This window comes from Phoenix dactylifera, chromosome 10 (assembly GCF_009389715.1).
Source record: "Phoenix dactylifera cultivar Barhee BC4 chromosome 10, palm_55x_up_171113_PBpolish2nd_filt_p, whole genome shotgun sequence".
Lineage (NCBI taxonomy): Eukaryota > Viridiplantae > Streptophyta > Magnoliopsida > Arecales > Arecaceae > Phoenix > Phoenix dactylifera.
Window position 1 is genome coordinate 7434577 of NC_052401.1, and position 23837 is coordinate 7458413.

The window sequence follows — 23837 nt, forward strand, 5'->3', positions numbered from 1 at the left end:
CATTGCGGTGCGGAGATGCATGTACATTTGTATCATCTTCACAAGGTTGTAGCTTTGGTTTGGTTCTTGCATAGTCCTTCAGTTCAAAGATCGAGTAAAGAACATGTCTATGATGAACTCCATCACATTTCTTAGGTTGGTTTTGCCCTAGCCATGCGTTGTTACATTATGCACCTGTCTTTTGTGGTAACTATTTTGAATTTATATTAGCAGCTGCTGTTACTCTGGCAGCATTTAAACATCATCAGTAAGGTTGTATCTACCAATCTGCAGAGGTGATCATCCACAGATTCTCTTTCAAATTTCAGGCTATATTAAACACAGCATGAATCCTAAATACAGATATTTCTAAGCAACTGAAGGAGTGTAAAAGATCCGAGCTCAAGTAGGCTAAGCGTTGCTTAAGCCTGGCTTGGATAATTTAGTCCAAGTAAGAAAGGAAGAGACATTTGGATGATGGTGAGGGATGGAGTGGCCTTCTAGGCCAAGCATGTATGTAGAAAGGTTAATGGGGCCGCGGACTGAATGTCTGCTTACGTAGCCAGCTATTTTTGGATCATTCTGTAGGTTGAGGAGGAGTTGTTTTAGGCACTCTGTGATATGTTATTTTTTGATTTTGTTAGATGTATTTATATTCGTATTGTATGATATATTTGCTTTAGCTCAAAGAAAAGAAAAGAAAAGAAAAGAAAAGAAAAAAAAAAGAAGAGCTCGCATAGGGGTTTTAGAGGGAGATATTGGCGGTCCCTTGAGGTGCTGATATGTGTATGCGCGCTTCCGGTCGTACTTCTTCCACGATAAAAGTGGGTGTGGCCTGCAGTAAGGAAAAAATAAATAAATAAACAAATAAAAAGGCATTGCTTGGATCGTAAGCAATCAAAAGGCCATCTTACCTGGTGAGGGTTTCCAAAATAGAGAAGTTTATGGTTTGAATTTATTGAGGTGTTACAAAAGCTCCTCCAAGTTTATTAAATTTTAGAATCCAAAGTTGCGTCCAAGTTGGAGGCTCTTTGTATATTTGGATCAAGCCTTTTGCCCAAGGTAGATGAGAGTGACCTTGGATGGAGCTTTTATGAACCATCATTTCTTCATCTAAATTAACTTGAGGGTGACCTTGTTTAAACCGCCTCAAGTAACTTGAGATACCATCTATAAGCAAGCAATCTTATTTTTCCTCGTTTATATGCGAGCAACATAATTTACCGCATCTAAGTAAATTTAAAGATATTATTCAATAATCCTAACGACCAAATAAGTTTCTAATGACTCATTTGTCCGTAATTTTTTTTTACTGTAATATTTTTTCTGACAACTAGTATACAATACTAAAAAAATTAATTTTTGGCATATATATTCAAAATTATTCCAAAATGACTGGATTTGATTAAGCATTCTGAAAAATATATATATAATATTCTTAATAAATACCTTACATTATTTTATCTAAAATTTTTTAAAAAATATTTTTTAAAAAAATTAAAATTATTTTTTTCATATTCTATATATTTTTCTCATCAAATATGAAAATATTATTCCCTTAAAAATATTATTTTTTTATTTCTTTCCTTTAAAAACTTCCATCAAACACACAACTTTTTTTCACTTTTCCGTTGATCCCGCCCCTCTTTTCGGGAACCAAACGAGACCTAGCGATTTGAGAGCTCGCATTTGCATCAACTTTTTCGGTCCTACCCCCATGTATGCTTCAGAGGAGAACAAACTTTTTCTTTTTGCGTTCGCGTGAGATCTAATTTAGATTGCGAACTATCCATGAAACAAATAAACGATCTAAAAGGGAATAGTTTCAATTCCTAGACACAAATATGTAGTTTTCAGAGTCCTCCGAACTTTACTGCGTGATGAAGAATTTTTCTTCTTTTTTTTTGAAAAAAAATCAGATAATTCGTTGATTCATTTAGATCCTAAAATTTCCAGGGCAAAAATTTCTACTAATTTGTTTGGCCTCCGTGATATAGATGCTATTAAACAAGAAAAGGGGGAAAAAATCCTCCTTCCAAAATTACACCAAAACCATCCAAATACAAACCCCTAAAAAAAAGGGCGACAGAAGGACTACAAATCTTGGTCCTCACCTACGCCTCGTCGCCGTCGGAGGAGGAGCGCAAGGAAGCTAAGGACGGCGCCGACAACGGCGACGAGGTTTCCCTCTCGGAGGAGTATCTTGAGCGCGAAACCGGCGATGTCGGCGGTGATCCGACGGCCGTCGGCGACGAGCGCCCGTCGGGGCTTCCCGGCGAAGGCGAGCAGCACGAGGATCGTGATCCAGGTGACCAACGTGGCCGGCACCGCCACGGCCAGCGCCGCCCCCATGGAGAGCAGGCCGAAGACCCCTCCGTAGAGCACGGAGGCGTAGAGGGCCTTCCAGCCGGCGGCGGCGCGGGAGGAGGCGGAGGCGGCCGCCGAGTTGTACCAGGAGCGGATGGAGAGGAGGAGGTTCCAGGAGGAGGAGAGGAGGAGGGAGTAGACGACGAGGAAGAGGAAGACCCACGTCCGCCGCTTGCTCAACGCCCGCATCAGCAGCGACTCCCCCCATCGCGACGACGGAGAGCGCTCCAGATCTGCCATCGATTTCCTTCTTTATCGAGCTTCTTGTTTTTTTTTTTTTTTCGCTGTTGCTTTCAAGGAAGCCACGAGAAGAAGGGAAGCCAAGGAGAGAAGGTTAAGTAGGAAGGGAAGCACGCACTTTACTGTTGTTTTCTCTGCTCTCTTTGGATTTGGGGAAAGAAAGAAATTCCTGCAGCTCTGCCTCTGCTCTGAATAGGGCGCATAGGAATTTCTATGAGTATGCTGAACTTGCAGTCTGTGGTGTGACTAGTCCTCTCTCTCTCTCTCTCTCTGTGTGGAGGAGCAGGATTATGACTATGAGAAGGCTTCATTTTGTCCAATGGAAGAAATGAAAGCTAATGGTTATGCGACGACGAACAAAAAGAAAAAAAAAAAAGGCATCTTAGAGCATGCAAGGTTGGAGGAACCTAATTTTGGTCCCACATGAGAAAAGATTGTTTCTATTTTTTGAATTATGACACTCGAATAGTAATGGAGCAATCTTACTATTGCACCAAGGTCCGCCTGCCTTCAATGGTGAAGTGATGCTAAAAATGTAAAATTAAGAGTTCGAGAAGAATAGCCATCGGTATTCTTCTATTAGTTCTGATTGTTTCCGATTCAGGTCGAAGGGGAGAAGTTCACTCTTCTGACTATACATGTAATTTGCAGCAATTATAATTTTGTGGACTCTATATTTCTTAAAAACGCTCTCTCTTATACATTGCAGCGTTCGTGCATTCACATTATACAAAATTGATTCTACTATTATATATGGAGAATTTTAACTCTTATTGTGTATTATATTCTCCTGGAACAAAATTAATATCATCCTAGTAATTAGATGATTTATTGGATAACAATGAATGACGATAAAAAATTATGATTTATTTTACACCATTCCTTGTATCCTTTTTGTGGTCGCATGATAATTATTTAATATCAATGTGGCATGAGCGTATGGATCTTGTTGTGCAAACCAATCACAACATCGTTGCAAAAGCATAAAAGAGTAAATACTCCCTTTCTTAAAGAAGTGCTAAACTAACACTAATTTTAGTATACAATCTTGAAGAATTAGGCTTAATATCTTGAACGAGTTGCAAAAAGGCTCCCCCACCAAAAAGGCAATGTATGAGATGTTATGAAGTTTTGTGATTGTTCATGATGGTTGGTGTAAATTTAATAAATTTTTTTATAAATTGACTATTATTCATGTTATAAAAGTTATTTTTAGCTAGGATTCAAAAGCTCGAAAATATTATCTTATTCAAGTGAATGATCACATTAATAACAACTATGTTTAAAAAAATAGTTACAATGATAAAAATATACTTTAATAAGTTCTATTGCTTGTTATTGCGTATATTACTTATAAGGCCTCTGAAATTATTGCCCCAACTACGACAGAATAGAAAAATGGATCTATAGAGACCCATTTTAGAAAACAAATAGTTGGCATATGTGACGAACATGAAAACTCTTGGGAGAAAAGGAAAAAGTAATTGCATATAAGAAAATCATGAGATGCTCCTTCCATGGGTAAGCTTCTTGCAAGCTAAGTTATATAGTATTTATCCATTTTTTTTGAACTCTCTCTCTCTCTCTCTAGATGTTTTTTTTTTATTTTTGAGCTCTATTTTACAATGGTGCAAATTCTTGAACATTTTCCAGTCGTTTATATTTTCCCCAAGAGATGCCATGGAGGAATTTTGACTATCATGATGCTGGTCTGCTTTAAATCACAATCATCTATTTGATTCTTGAAAAAAGCTGCAGGCTTTTGGAAAAGAGAGGAATTCATGATGATGATTGTGAATTAAGGCAACAATTACATTGCGACGATCGAGGCACTTCAGAACTCTTTTTTTACCTTTAGACTTCTGAACTCTTTCCTGAGAACCTCGCAAAAGAATTTGTTTTTGATAATCACATTAGGATTGTAATTTTACATTTGATGTACATTTTTATTTAACTCTTATTTTATCATATTCTAATGCATAATTTCAGATAACTTGGTGTTTACTTTTACAATATAATTTTGCAAATTTCTTGAATCTTTCTAGAGGTGCCAAGAGCTAAAAATTATCAATAGAATTAGATTTTTTTTTTTTACTTCGTATAGAATTTTAATTCATGACTTTTCTTCTCTATCAATTTATCAATTTTTTTTTTATTTTCTGAAATTGCTCTTCCTAACAATTGAAATTAAAACATATCAATCTTTAAGATCAAAAATTTTTAAATCAAGAAAATGAACTATATCATGATTTTGAAATTTAAAATACCTAGCACCTGGTTGCATGTTTGGGGATGGATCATTGATGAAGCACATGATGCATCATAAAATATTAGGATTTGAGGATTTAGGAGAGAGTGGGAGAGTTTTTGTGGGGACTAAGAATAATAATGTAGCCTGCAGGAGCCAACTGACCTTCTAGGTGTCAATTTCTGTCATGTTTGGCCTGGCAAGTCCTTCACTCCAGAAAAAAGCCTGCCTTGTGGCATCCATTGGCAGGACCACCACAGACTGCCGCGTGGGGGACAGGCTCTTCAGTGGCATGCCACCAGAATTTAAGAACCCATGACTCATGCATTAAGAATTGTGAACACAAATCTTGAAGAACCATGTGCTACAATCTTGTTCATGACCGCACAAAGAAGGCTTGTCCAAGTTGTGGGCGTGAATTGGATCAATTAATTGAAGTGCATTTGAAATTTCAGTGGATGTTTGATACAGTAGACAGCACCAGATGACACTAGAAGAATTTAGTTTTGACAGCAACTGAAACCAACCAGTCTGGTGTGGGAACCCAATTTGCGTGCTGATTTAAATGACATTGTGAAAGATTCAAGTATACAAACATGGTCTTATTGGTTATATAACTAATTCATTACAACCAACCTTACATAAGATGGGTTCAATCACATTCTTGCCGCCTTTGTTCACTTCACTTATCTTTCAAAGGAGTGTTGATTGAACCTTTACGGTAACACAAGGTGAAAGCTGACTTGAGAAACCAACTCTAATCACAACATATCTAATGAAATCCGAATTTCGGAGATTGCTCAAAGGAAAAAGAAAAACAGCAATGATCCTGTCCCAATGGGGAACAAATCGGTAGCAGTTCATGGATTCCATGCAGTTTATTTAGTGCACTTATCTTGAAAGAACAAATAGAGACACTCAAGCTAAAAGCAGGCTGCCACAATAATGGACAACTAATTCCCAGTATGTTAGAATGCTCGAAAAACAGTACATGCTGATGAAACTAACCATACCAAAAGGCGTGAGGATGAAATCACAGCTGCTGATCAAGAAGCGGATCTCTGTTTTTCGCTCCAGTACCCATATATTCTGAAATGCTTCCAGAAACTCCAGAAATCATATTATTCAACCATGAAGTGCTGTGTGTTAGCCAACCAGCTCGAGGTGTGTTTTCTTGAGACATGCTCTTCCTCTCTTCCTCTAATAAAATGTCGATCCATCTTTTCGCCATGTATTCCTTGACTGCTTCCACCCCTTTGTGGACAATATCCACCGGAGGAATAACCATTGGGTTCTGGTCCAAATTAAGCGTAATCAGTTTATCTAGGCGACCAAATGTATCAGGCAGGGCATGTATCTGATTGTTGCTGAGATCAAGTTCCCTGAGGTTGATCAGATCACCAAATGTCGGAGGAAGCTCTTGCAGATCACTAAAGTTGCTGCCCAGATTTAGAGTTTCAAGATTTGTCAATTTCCCTACAGCGTAAGGCAGTCCCCGAAGTTCATTAAAGTGAGCATCCAGAAGGCGCAATGATCTCATCTCACAAACAGATGTAGGAAGAGAGCGAATCTTATTGAGGTAGATCCAAAGCTTTTCCAGATTCACCAGCTCATAACCAATGTTAGTTGGCAGATATGTGAGTTCATTATAGCTTGCGTCCAGCTCGACCAGGGAGCTGGGTAATATATTTAAGGTCAGATGTCTGCCAAAAAAATATTGCCAGAAAGCATACCTGGAAGAGAGTTTAGAGGTGGCAGTACCTGCACTTTGAAATGCTATCTGGAAGTGCCTTGAGCTTGTTACCTGATACATCTAGAATCTTAAGATTAGACAGCAGTCCAATGGAATCAGGCAATGAAACCAGAAAGTTGGAAGAAAGACGAAATTCCTCCAGACATTTGAGCCCTGCGATGGCATCTGGAATGACCTGTGGTTCAACCAAAAAAGATTTACATGGCGTGTAGTTTTAAATACACGAGGAGATGAAGCCACCTAGATCAATTCTTAAGCTCCTAGTAAATTTGCCATACGATGTATATTCTGACTTGCCACTGATGGGTTTAAAATTGGAGGTTCCGATAATTAAACATTATCACATATAAAGGATTCTGTAACTTCACTATGTGCAAACCATGCTGCAGGAAACTTCCATGTACCATCAAACTGGTGACAACAGTCATTTTCAGTTAAATTTTAAAAGAATTTTTGAGTTAAATTTTACCAGTTGAACTGCTGCATTAGAAGCATATATAAATCCTTATGGTAATAATATTATACTGAAAAGTATTTGACACTTAAAATTGGTTATTACAGCAACAAAGATGATGGTATAGTCAAGAAAATATTGCAAGTCCAGAAATGCATTGTATTCCAAGATGACCTCTATGACCTTGATATGACAGCTCTTTTTACGGTCATAATGTATATATAGTAATCCTTACAAGTAAAAGATAATGGAATCTCAATAACTATTCCAATAGCCACTGTGACAGTAAAAAAACCTTTGAGATTCATCATATATAGCAATAAGTTTATATGTCTTGGATAAAAAAATGCATTAAAAGGAAAATTCAATTAATAACAAGGCTTAATTATATCCTAGTGAAAATAAACATTTAAATCCCACATACTGTATATTGATGCATCTGGCCTTGCAATATTGCAGAAACAATTCTCACAAAAGTTGAACAACTTAAGTCTTTATATCAATTCACCAACAAAACTCAGATAAAACCATAAAATGTTGTTAAAAGCAAGGTTTCAAGTCCCAGTACATGCCAGTATGTGCTGGCCGAAAGTAACCTGCCATGCTAGCACCAACACTAGGTCAGCATGATACATATTAAATAATTTTTTTTCACTTTTAACAAAAAGGATTTTTAAAAGTTTTTAAGCCTTTTATGATATTTTTATTTTGGCAAGGTATGACACAGCACTTGCCATACTGATGTGCTGGCCGCTGGCCAGCATGCCCCAAGCTGCATCCCTTAAATCCTTGGTTTAAGAGAAAACCAGTATCCAAATGTGATGGTCCTAAACCAAGGGTCAGCTGTTACATAGATCGAACATTTATAATCAGGAAGTATATTATATGTTAACAAAGTTTACTAATGAGAAGATAATGAGACTTAATAGAAAATTGGAAATTTGAAGCTGTGAAGGTTCAGAGTTCAAATGTAAGAAATATGCCAGAGAGCAAAAACTGCAGTTTCAATAAGATTAGAAATGATGGTTATGACTAAGAAGTACTACAACATTATCACTTTCATGGTCTTGGATCCTTTATAGATATGAACAGAGAAGATGAGGAAAGACTAGTGGACCTAAAGTGGGTTCAGTGATGTGTAACAGGTCATCCTAGAGTGTCATGCTATCATGTAATCTTACTTGCCTTTCACACCTAAGTTTATAAGAGAAAATAAATTTGGTGTTGTCAAGGCTAGATTGCCAGACAATCTAAAAAGTGTACACCACTAAGGTATGCATCATATAGAATATCAAGGTTGAAGTCTGAATAACAACAAAAGGGCCGTAAGAACAGTAGAGAGCTTAGAAGCACCACTTGAGCATTATTTAGTGGAGGAAATCAAGATACGCCATCTCGGTACCAGACACCATACCGGTGCCACTACCACTGTGTTGGTATGACAGTATGGGGTTGGTTCGGCGTACCGAGTATTGGTATGCCTTCCATACCATGTGCCGGTACCGAACTGGTGCTGTACAATAGGCCTTGTATCGCCCGGTTTGGTACGATATAGTGTACCATAGAGACAATAATACCGATGGTTGTATTTAATGTAAGCAAGAGGTCCTGGTAAAGAGATACTACTCATGCTTGTGTGAAAGGAATATGGAAAAGGAGTAAGGGAAGACCAATGGTAACATATAAAAAAATTGTATGGCTTTTGGAAAGCCTCTTGGTAGGAATGATGAAGAAGAACATACAATGCTAAAACCGATGGAGCATTTTGGTTATAATTTAATGAAGAATATCATAATACTAGCAAAACCACAAACCATCGAAGCTACTATCCAGGTTGTAAGGCTCAAAATGAAGAGATCCAACACAAAGATCCATGGCAAGAAGTTGGAGATAATCAAGTAGTTGGATTATTCTCGTCCATTCCAATTTTTCAGCAATGATACATTCCATTCTTAAGGTGATTTAGGGATTTGATATCAACAGGCCATCCTGACCCCTTTCTCAACTCCACCCTTCCAACAAGATTTTATACAAACTCCTGCCTTTTAGGTCCTATTTCACAGATAGGAACTCTGGGCATCCAAGCTGGTCCTATATGAAAAAACTCCGATAAGCCTGATAATAAGGAACTAATCCTCGAAGAATTATATAAAATGAAGGCCTTAACTTAAGCTTCTGGAGTAGAAGTTGATAATATTCATCTTTATGCCACTTACTACAACAAAAGCAAGTCAAAGTGAATTTCAAACTAATAACTAGTGCACTGCAGCAATGACAGTCATAAAGAAATCACAGCTTTTAAGTAAACATAATTATGAAGATGAAAAAAGCCTTATCCTATGTTACATGCAAACTCGTGTCCAGCTCCTATAATCTACATCAGATATGTTTCCGAATCAATTACGCATCAAACACTTTGACACAATTTTTTTAGTTGAAGTTATTAAAAATTGGAGAGTTGGACTATTTCAACAACAGATTCAACTCAGTATAATGTTAAAACTGAGTTTTTATTCTTTCTAGAGAATAGTCAAGAATCTAGATATTAAAAATAACTCTACAAAATGTCATTCTTTTAAAATCCTTAAGCTAATTAGGAAGTTTGGATGAGAAAATGCACATTTAAAAGGGAATAGATCCTCTCCAGTTCAAGGTCTAATCTGGGAAGTGCAATCCAATCTCTTCATAGGATCTTGCCACTACAAAAGTCATGTGAGCGAATGGCTGTTGCTTAGCAACCTGAAGTGAGTGTGGTTACGGGTGCAGGTACGTGGAAGTGCCAACGTTAAACAAGTTAGAAGATGGAAGTGCCTAGGGAGCAATCATTATATATATAATATATATATATATATATAATATTTTTTAGGATTTACAGAACATATGTTATTTTTTGCACAAAAATATAAAATAAATATATAATATATTTTTAGAATGTATAAAATATATTTTTGAGCAAAACGTTTTATGCTGGATACAAGATTCAAACCCATGAACATGGATTTTAAGTGTTCCCACTTAACCACCCAAACAAACTAACAAGTTTGGTTAAGTAAAATAAATAATTAAATTATAAAAATGAATACCTATTATAAAAACTAAAAACTATAATCCCCTCCCAAATCATGATCCAATCCTCCACTTACATGCAGATCCAGCATCCATGTTGTGATCCGCATACTCATGTGAGATTGGTCTCTGTGCTTAACTAATGCAGTATACTTAATAAAGACGGAGTCCAAACATCACAAATCCTCCACTATTCCCTTCTCTCTCTCCCTCTCTCTCTCTCTCTCTTGGAGTTTTGGCTTCCATGTTTGAGTAATAGCAAGCATAAAGAAGACATTCTTGTTGGAGGTCAAAGAAAACATCTAGGAGCAGCAAGGCAAGGCTTCAATTCCTGTCAACAAGATTGCCCATCTCCACAAGGCGGCAAGTGCACAAAGCTCATCAATGCCGATGCCCCGGTCCACTTTGTTGTCATCCTCGAGTTCATTGTTGCTAAGTTTGGTCCTTTCCCTTTCTCTCTCTCAATTACTCTCCCCATCACTGCCTTGCCTCTAGGGCTGCAAGATCGGGCCACCTCAACTCCGATCAAAATTTTCATCACCAGATTTAATCCTAATTTACTTTTATTCTCTATAACTATTAATGTTATCATCTCCTTTATTTCATAACTACTTTTGGTCTTGTTAATTGCATTTGTAAGTCCCCTCAATCACATCAAACATCTTGCATTGCATTTCTTGATCTTAGCTTTTAGCTTGCTCCCCTTTTACATTCAACCTATTTCTCCAAGCCACTACTAGAAGCAAAGTATTAAGAAGGTACTACATTGAAAAGTCGATAAGATAAGTGACATGAAATACTACAATTTTTTTTAAAAAACAACTATGTAAAAACACATCTCCCCCATAATAGTAAGAAAAGAATATCAATGAATATTGCCATAATGCATATTACTGATGAAGAATCTTGAAAATTGTTATAATCAACAATGTCGAAGGTGATCCCTACCTTCCATATTGACCAATGTTTTTCGCAATTTGGTCCCAACACTAGGATCAGGGTTTGAACTTTGAAGTGTTCATTTAGTTATATATGTTAGTTTTGTATATTTATTCCTTGAAATTCTAAAAAGCTAAATGCAAATTTTACAAGCTTTAAGAAAATTCGGAATCATTGCAAAGTTTGGTTTCAGGAAGATCAAGAAAAGTAACCTTTTGGTTTTTAAGTTTTTTATGGCTATGCTATAACTCATGTCATAAGCATTTAGGGTTGCTGTAAGATTAATTGCCATCAAACAGTAATATGATCAGCTATCTTCTAAGCATGATTGTTTAAATATTTAATTTTAAGACAGAAATTTTGACCATTTCAGCAAGAACTCACCAAAATGATACATCATGAAGTTCCAAAAAATAGCATGTTAAAAATTATTTTCATTTTATTTTGACTTATTTTTATCTTTGTTTTTGACATTTTTACTAATTTTAGTCAATAGTTAGTGGAAATTTTATGATTTTCGCTCAAAACTATCAATACTAAAGCAAAACCATCAAAATTGCTAAAAATGGAACTCATATGGTCTAGGAAACACCAAAATCGATTTTATAATCTTGGTTTAGAGGGCTAAGCAAATTTCTCACAAACTCTAACTTTTCTATCTTTTATCAACCTTAATGATTACTATTGTTGATTAGAAATCGTCATTGGTTGACAATGTTATACAAATGAAGAAAATATAATTTAAGCTACATAATGAGCTTTGGCAGCAATAGGTAGCAAGGTCGCAATCTCAGTACCAAGTATCGATAGGTTATAATTCGGTACAATACGCTCTCTATATCAAGCTTCCGATCCCTTTTTTCCTAATTTTTTATCACGATGCCGACTGAAATCGGATGGTACTGGTTGGTTGATAAACTTAGAGAGCTTTGAGCAAAAGTAGCTTTTCCCTTGGTGGAGAATTTCCATTATATAGAAAGAATACAACCTGATATGGAAAGAATACAAGCTGATCTTCAGCCCTTAAAACAGCTAAACTACCATATATAGATCTGTCTAAAGATAGTCTACAGCTAGTATATCCTAACTGAGGAAAGAATAAAAGATTTACAAACATAGAAGATAGCTGTCAAAGCTATACAAGGCATAAATTCTGCTGGCTTTAAATGGCCAGCTAATTCCTTTGACATCCCCCTTCAAATTGATGTTGGTAAATTTACAAGCATCAATTTGCTAACAACAAAATTATGGCGCTGATGTGTCATGGATTTAGTGAAGATATCTGCGATCTATAGAGTAGTGGAGATATGTGGGAGGGTGATAACCTGGTGGTCATAGGCCTCTTGGATGGAGTGGCAGTCAACCTCTATGTGCTTCATGCGTTTGTGGTAGACAGGGTTGGCAGCAATTTGGATTGCACTAGTGTTGTCAGCATGTAGTGGAGTAGGTTGAACTTGGGAGAAACCAAGCTCTGTGAGGAGACCACGCAGCCAAATGATCTCGGAGCATGCAGCAGATATGGCGCGGTACTCTGCCTCAGTGGATGACTTGGAGACATGGTCCTGCTTCTTACATTTTCAAGAGATATGAGCATCACCAAGAAATATACACCATCCGGTAGTAGATTTCCTGGTGTCCAGGTAGCCGGCCCAATCAGCATCACGGTAGGCTTGTAGCTGGAGTGAAGAACCAAGAAGGAAGAATAAGCCACGACTAGGTGTGCCAAGGATGTATCGAATGAGGCGTCGGACTGCGTATAGGTGGAGATGCTGAGGGGCTTGCATGAACTTGCTGACGGTGTGGACAACATAAGAGATGTTCGATCGGGTAATGGTTAGATAGATAAGACTACCAACCAGCTTCCGATAGAAAGTAGGATCCCCAAGAAGCTCCCCTTCGTCATGTCGATATTTCACATTAATTTCCATGGGGGTGTCAACGGAAGTAGTGTCTGTGAGTCCAGCTAACTGAACCAAATCTTGAATATACTTGTGCTGATTCAAGAAGATACCTTGAGGCCAATGATGCACCTCTAACCCCAAGAAGTAGGTGAGCTGGCCAAGGTCTTTCATATGGAAAGTAGAATGCAACAATTTCTGAATCTCGGAGATGGCCTCCATATCAGAACCAGTGACAACGATGTCGTCCACATAAACAAGGAGGACAACTATGCCCTTGGATGTCCTCTGTAGAAAAAGGGAGGAGTCATACTGACTCTGAGTAAAAGAAAAGCTAAGGAGAGTGGATCGAAACTTTTCAAACCATACTCTCGGTGCCTGCTTCAAACCATACAAAGAGCGTTTTAGTTTGCAAACATCATTAGGTGAGGAAGTAGGCATACCATAGAAAAGTTTTATGTAAACTTCCTCCTTGAGATCACTGTGTAAGAATGCGTTCTTTACATCCATTTGATGTAAAGGCCATGATTGAGATGCAGCAAGGGCGAGCATGGTTCGCACGGTGGTCATCTTGGCTACCGGTGCGAAGGTCTCATCGTAGTCTAGGTCATACTCTTGCTAACACCAACTTACTGCCAAGGGGTTTCATGGATGGAGGACATGGAACAACATCCCAGGTCTGGTTTTCTTCAAGTGTGAGAAGTTCTGTTTCAATAGCTTTCCGCCAACACTCATGCTCCCTTGCCTGTTTATAAGACAACGAAATAGGAATAGAAGACAAGGTGGTTGTCAAGGATAAAAGAGGGGTGAAACCAAACCTATCTGGGAGTCTACTAACCCGAGTATTGTGTCTGAGAGAAGCAGGTGCAGTTGCTAGAACAGGATCAGCAGTCAGAGAATAAGCTTGAGGGGGCTCGGGAGGTGCTGAAGTCTGATTTGATGTGGCGGTGAAGTGTCTCTGATACACAAGGAGAGGCTTAGAAGGGACGGAAGCTGCAGAAGAGTTAGTCAACATAGGCAGAAAAGAAAATGAAGGAGAAATGGGATCGTGGTGAGTGGAAAAAAATACTGATTTTCTAGAAAGATCACATTTCTAGAAATCCAAATACGATGCAGATTTGGATCATAGCAAAGAAAACTTTTCTGGTGTACAGAATATCCTAAAAAAGCACATTGGATTGACTAAGCCGTGAGTTTTGTGCGTTCGTGTGCAGGAAGATGAACATAGCACACACAACCAAAGGTACGAAGGATAGAATAATTTGGAGTGTGACCAAATAACCGAGTGAAAGAAGAGACGTGGTTCAATGAGGGAGAAGTCAATCTGTTGATGAGGTGGACAGCAGTGGAGAGAGCTTCACACCAGAACCAAGAGGGCACAGATGACTCTAACAAGAGGGTGCAGACAACATCGAGAAGGTGACGGTTCTTTCTTTCAGCCACCCCATTTTGTTGAGGGGTTGAAGGACAAGACCTTTGAGAGATTATGCCATTAGTTTGCAGAAATTTCTGAAACAAATGAGACATGTACTCACCCCCATTGTTAGAGCGAAGGATTTTGATATTGGCAGAAAATTGGGTCTGAATATGTGCATGAAAAAATTAAAAAACAGAAAATACTTCGTCTTTTGAATGCAGAAAATAAATCCACGTGAAACGACGATAGTCGTCTATAAAAGTGTCGAAGTACTTGTAATTAGCATGAGAAGTAACCGGTGCCATACCCTACACATCACTATGTATCATATCAAAAGGCTGGACTACATGTGGTGTGTGAGTAGGAAATGGCAGAAATTTACTTTTGCCAAACCTACAAGAATTGCAATCAAATTGAACAACACTGAGAGATGGTGATTCTTTATTCCCAAGTAAACCAGAATTCAGCAAGTCATGAAGTACATTAGATTTTGGATGTCCAAGACGTTTATGCCATGCTCGATAATCAACATGAGCAGAATTACAAGTGACAAAGGGTAAAGAGAAACATGGAGACAAGGAAAATTGGAGAGGGAAAAGACGTCCTACTTTAGGCCTCCTCGCGATCATCTTTCCTGATTGTTGATCCTGCACAATACAACCAGATTTAGAGAATTCCACTTTACAATCATTGTCAATTAACTGACTGACAGAAGCAAGATTAGTGGTAAGGCCAGGAGAGACAAAGACATCGGTTAGAGAAGGAGAAACATCACCAGTGGCCGTGATAGGTAAATGGTTTCCATCAGCAGTATAAATGTTGAGATTTCCAGAATATTTGTTTATATTGGTAAGGGAATTAGCATTGTTTGTCAAATGAATGGGAAGCCCCAGAATCAAAGTATCAAGGAGGTGATGTAGAGAAAGGTTTACCTGAGAGTCCTAAAGCGGAGAATGCAGAAATGATCATTTGTTGAATCATTTCAGGGGTCACAAGTTGAACATGAGCAGGAGCACTTTGTGTCAGAGGTGCTGTATCCACAGAACTACCAGTACTAGAAGAGCCAATTGAGGCAGTATATGCTGTTTCAGATCTCTTAGGGGGTCGAGTAGGACATTCCTTGATGATATGGCCATCCTTTTTGCAGTACTTGCATAATTTTTTGGGACAGTTTGAAGCATAATGGCCAAATCCTTTGCAACAAAAATACTGAACAATCTTCATGTCCCTGCCTCTTGGCTTGCCTTGTGCTGCATAAGCCATGGGAAAAGAGGTGAATCTACGTTGTTCCATGGTGGATTAAGTGAGAAGGCGCTGCTCCTCACGAAACAGATCATTGAGGCATGCATCCAAGGAGGGGACAGGTTCTCGGTTCATAAGATTGGATCGAGTGCCTTCAAATTCAGATCTTAGTTTCATAAAAAATTAATCCCTATTAGTAGTTTCATGGACAGATTGAACAGAACTAAGACCTTCGAGAGGTAAGATAGCATAGACTATGTCGTATATTCAGCCCAAAGATTCATGAAGCTAGAGTAACAAATCAAAGATAGAGAGACTGTCCTGTTGGAGAGTGGCCAATTCATGTTCAAGCTGGAACCGACGAGCAGTGTTGTGCTGACTGTAGAGCTTCTTCAGGTAAGTCCACATCTCAGCTGCAGTCTTGAAGGGTCGAAGGTTCAAGATGATGTTGGATTCGACAGATCCTAGAATCCATGCCATGACTTGAGCATCCTTGACCTCCCACTTGGCGTGCCGATCCTTATCTTTGTTTTTGTCAGGAGTAGGGTTGCTGCCATCAACATGACCCCATAGATCCTTGCCTTTAACAAAACTCTTGAAGTGGAACGCCTAGGCTGAGTAGTTTTTTCCATTGAAATGAATCAAGAAGGCATCAGACTTGTCTGAAGACATAAGGCCGATAGAACTTGATCAAGAATAACTGAGAACAAGAGATTGAACTAGGGCTGAGTTGGACTTGAGAACAAGAGACACGTGAGAAGAACAGAGACAACTAGGGCTGAGTTGGACAAGAGGACAAAGGGCACATGAGAATTCAGAATTGTGGCTCTGATACCATGATAAGCTTAGAGAGTTTTGAGCAAAAGTATCTTTTCCCTCGGTGGAGAATTTTCATTATATAGAAAGAATACAAGTTGATATGGAAAGAATGCAAGCTGATCTTCAGCCCTTAAAACAGCTAAACTACGGTATACAGATCTGTCTAAAGATAGCCTACAGCTAGTATATCCTAATTAAAAAAGAACAAAAAATTTACAAACATAGAAGATAGCTGTCAAAGCTGTACAAGGCATAGAATCCACTGGCTTTAAATGGCCAGCTAATTCCTTTGATATTGGTCAGTACGATACACATCCCAGTTTCGTGCGGTATAGGGTGGTTTTGATCTGTTCAGATTAGTAGGGACCGATTCAACTCCTAAATGGAAAGGAACTAACCACTGAAATGCGACTTTTGCATCTCATAAATATTATTCTTGAAGAAAGCTTCACTAAAGTCATCATATGGGCTATAGATTCCCCTTTCACTACTGATGAGGCATCTCCTTTACTTCATGATGTTTGAAAAATTAGGGATGCCCTCTTGTAATTTCAAGCTATACACATATTTAGAGAGGGAAATCAACCTATGGATTGGTTTATACAATTTTTAGAGAGGGGAATCAACCTATATATTGGCTAGTTGGACAGGGAGTTGCTAGTTCCAATAAGCTACCTTAAAACCAGCTACCTTTCTCATTTTCTCACTTGTAAATATTAATAGCTTTGATTGTTCTTTTATTTGAAATTAGTATACTAAGGTCTGCCTCCCCATTATCAAAATAATAATAATAATAAATGCAAGGTGGCTGGGAAGTCTGTGATACACCCATAGATTATGATTCTAAACAAAATTCTTTTTTTTTTGAACTGTATCGGTTGGTTGCACGGTTAGTATGATAGACCTTTTTCATGGATCTTGTTATGATTTTGACCAACTCTACCAGAATCCCATGGTTACACCAGACAAATATCTAGCAATGTGAATGCAAGGTATCTCGTAATATTATATTATTATTATTATTTAAATTAATATTTAGCACATGCAATTTGTGTAATATTTAGAATGTGCACCCTAGGACATAGAACATCTTTTAGGAAAAAGGAAAACATGATGATTTTTGTTTCAATTAACAAGCATATTGTCGTTTCTTGCAATATTAATGTAAACAGTTAAGCTGAACCAAAATAGTTGGGAAAAGGCTAGATGGTTGTGTAGAAGCAGATAAGAGTGAACAAAGTGGTAATGGAGTGTACAAGTAGTGGCAAAAGGTTCAACGAGGTCTTAATGAAGGATGGTGGCACACGAGCTGGTAGTGACGATGAGCAAAGCAAATGAAATTAGAGACTAGGTGGTGATTTCTTAGGCTCATAAGTGCACAAAGGAGGCAATAGAAGATGGATGAAGGACTACAACATGGGAGATGATAAAGGTCCAATAGCAATTTAAGTTGGTGAGCATGGTAACAATGGTTTAAAGGCCAGTATAGATTCATAAGAAATGCTTAGAAAGTAGGTGCAGCAACGATTTTCCAAGGAGATTCCAATGCGGATACGCCACCGTAAGTGGAAGATTCTAGCTTCTAAGACATAGTTATGACTATAGTAGAAGCGGAGATAGTGAAGAAAATTTAAGAAGAACCAAAAAAATCTGTTTATTTCCAAAAGGAAGAGTAATGACATTCCTAACCATGATTTACTTTGATCACAGTTTGCAATTTAAAGATCTTCAAGGTTAATATAATGTCTCTGTATTTCTTGAGAATTGTAATGTAGATTAAATAAGAATAATTTGAAAATGAGGTGCCATTGACAAGAAATACAAAATACATACTGTCTGTGTTAGGAACTTTAAACTGAGACAGATAGTTAAGCATGGTTTTTATTAATTATTAAAAGCAACAAAGAGAGAGAGAGAGAGACTCCCCAATTTATAGCTTTATGCACAGCATGTAATGCATCGGTGAGGGAAAAAAATTCTCATGAATAAGTCCAGAAAATGCATTGAGGACTCGTTTGGCTCACGAGAAGAATTTTACCTCACTGGAACGTTTTTTCTGAAAAGCTGATGCTTAGGTATATGAACCTGAAAAATTAGTTTTTGCATGTTAGTTGACCATGGAAAAGTGACATAAAAAACATATTTTTCAGAATGCTTATGTTTGGTTGAGAATCTACTTTTTTAAAAAAGTTGGATAGAATATTTGTTATGCCCTTAATAAAGTTGTGCAAAATCACATGCATAATTTTTAATAGCTATTTTTCAATATTTTTAAATCTAAAAATATTTAAAAATAATTTTAAATATCTAAAAATAGGTATTAAAAATATTTATTGGGTTGAGTTTTTAGAGTTCTAACAATTTTGAATAGTTAGACAATTTTTTTATATTATGGTAATTTTTAATAGTTATTAATGTATTTTTACATTAAAATTATCACAACTTCTTTATATTATGGTAATTTTTAATAGTACATTTTTAGCAGTTTAAGATTAACTATTAAAAATAGCTATTAAGAAAATCGTAATGGTTTAAGGGCATTTGTGGTAAAAAAAATTATGACAATTCTTAGCCTGTGGGAAAATAACTTTCTCATGTCCTATATGAGTTTTTCTTTCCAACGAATTGTGAAAAACTAATTTCAATGGGAAAGCTACTTTTTCATATCTCTTCTTTAAAAACTCCAACTAAATATGAGGCATTTTTTCATTTTTTTCATTGACCATACTTTTCCCCCTTCTCTTCCCACGAACCATACGAGACCTAAAATAACAAAAGGAAACAAAGTAGAGTTACATGGGAAAAAGGAACATGTCAAGTAAGATGACTAAAGAAATTGAAAAATACTGATGAAGAGAGAGAAGGTGAAAAGCATTTTAAGGACAAATGTGTGCATATGCTTGTTATGTGGCCACCTTTCTAATTTTGCAGCATAGAGATGCACTTCTAGTGTAAATGCCTCTTACATATTCATATAATGATTGGCTTTGATAAAAAATGTTGATTTGTTAAAGAAGAATCTTAATTTTTAGAGAACATTATTCTAAATGCTGATAAAAAAAGATCCTAGAACTGCTAATTAAGAAAAAAGAAAGGAAGAAAGATCCCCATTTTTGAGGCATTTACAAGGTCAATGGTGATCTAGTTTGTGAACATGGACCGCATTTTTTTTTATATGAAAAACATATTTTTAGGTCCCTTGGCTGCCCATATCATATTGGATACATTCAATTACAGATAAATATGGTTCCACTTTTGGACCGTTGGCTTCATTTTTATTAAATGAAAATTTAATTTTTGGTTCCTTAGGCACCCATATTATAGGAAATATCATGTACAACTCATATTCTCATTTCTATTTTAAATCCATATAGTAACCATAGCATGAATAGTATATAGCCAATTGATCGCCTTGTCAAATAATAACAGACAACAAATTCAAGTACCTAACAGATTCCATTACCAAACATGTTAATGTTAAAAGTTATTTGTACATTGAACTCCTAATTCTATTAATTTTTCAATACTTACCCATTATTTTCTCTTAACTAATTTAGTGTTCCTTTCGAAATAATGCCATGTAAATAGAATTAAACTCAACATAATGAATGCGTCCATTATAACCCCCATATTATTATTAGGGAATAATAGGTCAATAAGGCTTCTGTTAAGAACAAATCAGTGGCCACAAAAAAAAAGAAAAGAAAAAGAACACTTAGTGAAACTTCAGATTCTAAACATTGTTCAGGCTCAACAGTTCCCAAGATATAATTACTAAGAGTTGGATTATATATGTCTAGGTGTTAATTTGAACGGCACTAGCCGACAACACGAGTGTACACAAGAATCAAGAGAAGTGCTAGCAAAGTTGTGCTCCTCAAAGATATAGAAGAAAAGAGGACTGGCGTGTGTTTAAATTGTAAGCAGAAGCCTAAGTTGCCTAGTAAATATATTTTAAATCATTAAGTAAAAGAAATGGATTCATAGATTCAACACATATGTGATCAATCTTAGATGAAATATGCACACAATTTTCAGTGCAAAGAGAAAAGGCACAGGTTTCATCAATGTGAGGTTGTATAGATCCCTATATTCTATAAAGTATCAACCATTTCCTCCATCTTTTAGAAAACCAAGCAAATATAAAAGCATGACAGTAGTGAAGAAATACCATCAGACTATGAGGGAAAAGAATTAAATCTGACTCTAAGTGACCCGGTAAAGTTTTTGTTTTTCACCTTCACAGTCTCTATAACTGGCAACATCCAATTCCAAAATGATTAAACACCAAGACCGCATAACATTACTCTTGTATCACATTTCCCACATATAGAAAAAACAGTTAAACGCTATGTAGAGATTATAAAATTAAACACAAAAATGCATGGTCAATATGAATAAAGCACGCAAAGACGAGGAGACACAACAAGGGGCGAGATAATACAGCATCAATCTGAACATTGAAGAATTTGTAATTTACTTTGAGCAAGCGGGTTTATTGTTCTTGACAAATGAGAGTTCACACAACAAAATGATACAATCATCAATTCACGAAACCAAGAGGGATCGTAACCAAAGGACACCAACACTTTTATGCTTGCGAGGTGCTATGACAGCAAATGCAAACTTTCCAAAGACATCCCTCTTGTGGATACCAAACAGAGGCTCAATATAACATTATATCGATCACGAACTGTTGAGTAAAAGAATATCTGATATCAAGTATGGAATTTTAGTTGTTGAATAACAAACACGTGCTGCTAAGAGCTTGCAGCTAGAAATAATAGTTAAAAATCATGAACACTTGAAACAAAAGGATCATAACCGGGACATACCAATCTTTTACCCCCCATTAAAATGCTACTCTACCCAATTCGAATTTTTGAAAATAATCTTTCATAGAAAGAAATTAATGATTCAATAAATGCAGCACTAAAATAAACCATGGATCAAGAATCCTCCAGAAATTAAGATACCAGATAGTGGGAAGATCACTACAGACCTCTAACTGGTTGTTGGAGAGGTTAAGAGAGACCATTCCATGGAGCTTCCCGAAGTCCTCTGGAAGGTACCTCATCCGGCGGTCCGACAGGTCCACCCTCTCCGGGCACTTTCCCGACGCTTCTTGCAAGATCCTGATCACCTCCTCGTTCACCGGCTCGTCTTCCCCCCGGGCGGCGGGAGCCCTGCTGCCATCGGCACCACCACCGGCGGCCTCGGCCGATCGGTAAATCTTGACCAGCCGCTCCTCGGCATCCTTAAGCAAATTATCGTAGGCCTCGTGCATCTCGTCGAGCTGGATCACGGCCTTGTACGCACGCCGCTCCCTTTCCGCCCGGGCCCGGCACTCCTTCTCCCGCTCCGCCCGCCACTGGAGCCGGTCCGCCTCCTCGGGGCGCGGTGCGCGGACGATCTCCTCGAGGTCCCGCGCGAGGGCGGCATCGATCTCGGCGATCCGGGCGCGTGCGTCGTCGACGGCCTCGTGGTCGGGGCGCTCGCCGAGGGTCTGGAGGACGGAGCGTGTCTGGGCGACGTCGGAGACGGAGGCGACCATGGCGGCGAGGAGCTCGGGGTTGTTAAGGCGGGGCATCCGCTCCACCAGCTCCACCGCCTCAAGAGGGCGGCGGTGGGAGTCGTCGACGGGGGGCTGCTCGATGTCGCGCTCGACGGGTGTTTCGGAGCGCCGGCCGACGATGGAGGGGAGGCGGGACATGACGTAGGAGAGGATGGGAAAGGATTTAGGGCTTGGATCCATCTCGGGAGGAGACGCGGACGGAGACGAAGAAGACGCAGGTGACGGAATCGGCCAAAAAGCGAGAAGGGTAGATGGATACGTACGTGCACGAAGAAATATGGGAACTGGAGGGCCGGTTTGGTTGTGGGCCTTGTGGCGCGGCTAAAAAGAGAGAGAGGGGGCGATCTCAAAAACGAGCAGCGGAAATACCCATGAGTGTCCGAATAACGTGCATACGAAAATTTCATCAGCCTCGTGGCTACTGATTTAACAATTTTATAACCCTGTGTTCTCTTTACCAAAAAATCTAATCATATGTTCCGCACCAATCTCCTACCATCACATGGTACGTATCCACTGCTATTGGATCGTGTAATAAATACTTCAAGATTTGTGTAGATACATTATCATACCACCCCATCTCAAAAAAAAAAAAAAAAAAAAATATTATTTAGGTTTCTTGATTTGGTATAAGAATCTAAAATCTATCCAGCGAATAACTGATTTGGAACTAAACACATATCTGCACGGATCCTCACATACTCTTTCGTTTAAGTCCTTACGTCCTTGTCAGACTAAGAATTCAAATTTAATCACAAACACCATGATCGGCCCATGATCAGTTTCAATGAATCTGTGCTGCAGTGTCTCCTACTCTACATAAATTTGGGTTGGATCCACTCTGATACTATTTATCACAACCCAAGACTTCACCCAAAAAACTACCTAGAAGGTATTATTTAGTTTCTTGATCCCGCATGAGTACCTAAAATCTACCCAATAAATAATTGATATGAGACTAAACATACACCCGTATGGACCCTCACGTGCATAAAAGTTTAGAATTCAACTAATTTCATACAAAATAAGAAAATCTTTGGAATTGCACACGTGGCCTGAGACTTGGCCGCTTGCGTGTTTGAAATTAGAAACGCCCGTTGGGCATTTTGCTGGGAATGACGTGGGCCAATCGCGAAACGTCCACTGGGACGTTCACTTTGGGAATAAATGGGCGCGCGCCAGCGGACGCCAAGGCTGCCAGTATCTACATGAAGAGACCGTCAAAATTACCTATATACCCCTGCACTAAAACCCCTATAAATACCTCATTTTTCATCCTTTCGGGACACGAAAAAAATAGAGAAAAATATTAGAAAAATTCTGAAGAAAAGTTCTTTCTCTTTTTAGCCACTTCTGATTTTTATTTTTGCTCTTTTATATTTTATTTTATTTTTTTTTATTTTGTTCTTCGCTAGATCTGCAAGTCCAATCGAGTTCGATTTGGCTTCTTCCGAGACGTACCGAAGAAAAAGTTTAGGATCGTCGTATCTTTGAGAATGATTGTTGGGAAATCCGTACATGGGGCAAACACTTCTTTGGGATAGCGTCTACGCACTTCAACCTGCTTTCAATCAGGCTATTTCCTTTAACTTTTATTTTAAATTTAATATTAGTAAATCTGTAGTATTTGCAATTTTATGATTTAAATATATTAAATAAACAAGTTTATTTTGTGTTGGAATAAATTTCTTTTGTGTTAAAATAGAATTATTTCGATGTCGAATATTATATTTATATATTATTCCCTTTAAGATTTTTCATTAATTGTAATTTTTAAATTTATTTATTTATTTATATAATATATTGCTAACAATCCAAAGAAGTGTTTGTTTATTTCTTT

At 37.9% G+C, this 23837-nt stretch overlaps 2 protein-coding genes across 2 annotated transcripts; both read right to left on the reverse strand.

Annotated features, from left to right (window-relative positions):
- Positions 1-1943: 1943 nt before the first annotated feature.
- On the reverse strand, positions 1944-3231 carry LOC103712014. The gene has a single exon (XM_039130946.1). The coding sequence runs from the start codon at positions 2584-2586 to the stop codon at positions 2074-2076; it is 513 nt and encodes a 170-aa protein (XP_038986874.1). The 5' UTR covers positions 2587-3231; the 3' UTR covers positions 1944-2073.
- Positions 3232-5394: 2163 nt separating this feature from the next.
- Positions 5395-22332, reverse strand: LOC103712001 (plant intracellular Ras-group-related LRR protein 3-like). Its single transcript, XM_008798365.4, has 3 exons — positions 21425-22332; positions 6596-6762; positions 5395-6510 (listed from the first exon to the last, which is right to left on the reverse strand). The coding sequence occupies exons 1-3, from the start codon at positions 22175-22177 to the stop codon at positions 5868-5870; spliced, it is 1563 nt and encodes a 520-aa protein (XP_008796587.1). The 5' UTR covers positions 22178-22332; the 3' UTR covers positions 5395-5867.
- Between the last annotated feature and the right edge of the window lie 1505 nt (positions 22333-23837).

Excerpts from the sequence above, each read along its gene's own strand:
- LOC103712001 (XM_008798365.4), bottom strand. The coding sequence starts at position 22,177 with ATGGATCCAAGCCCTAAATCCTTTCCCATCCTCTCCTACGTCATGTCC. Across the intron at positions 6,763-21,424 it reads TCTCCAACAACCAGTTAGAG|GTCATTCCAGATGCCATCGC; the intron begins GTCTGTAGTGAT and ends GTTGAACCACAG. Across the intron at positions 6,511-6,595 it reads GATAGCATTTCAAAGTGCAG|CTCCCTGGTCGAGCTGGACG; the intron begins GTACTGCCACCT and ends TATATTACCCAG.
- LOC103712014 (XM_039130946.1), bottom strand. The coding sequence starts at position 2,586 with ATGGCAGATCTGGAGCGCTCTCCGTCGTCGCGATGGGGGGAGTCGCTG.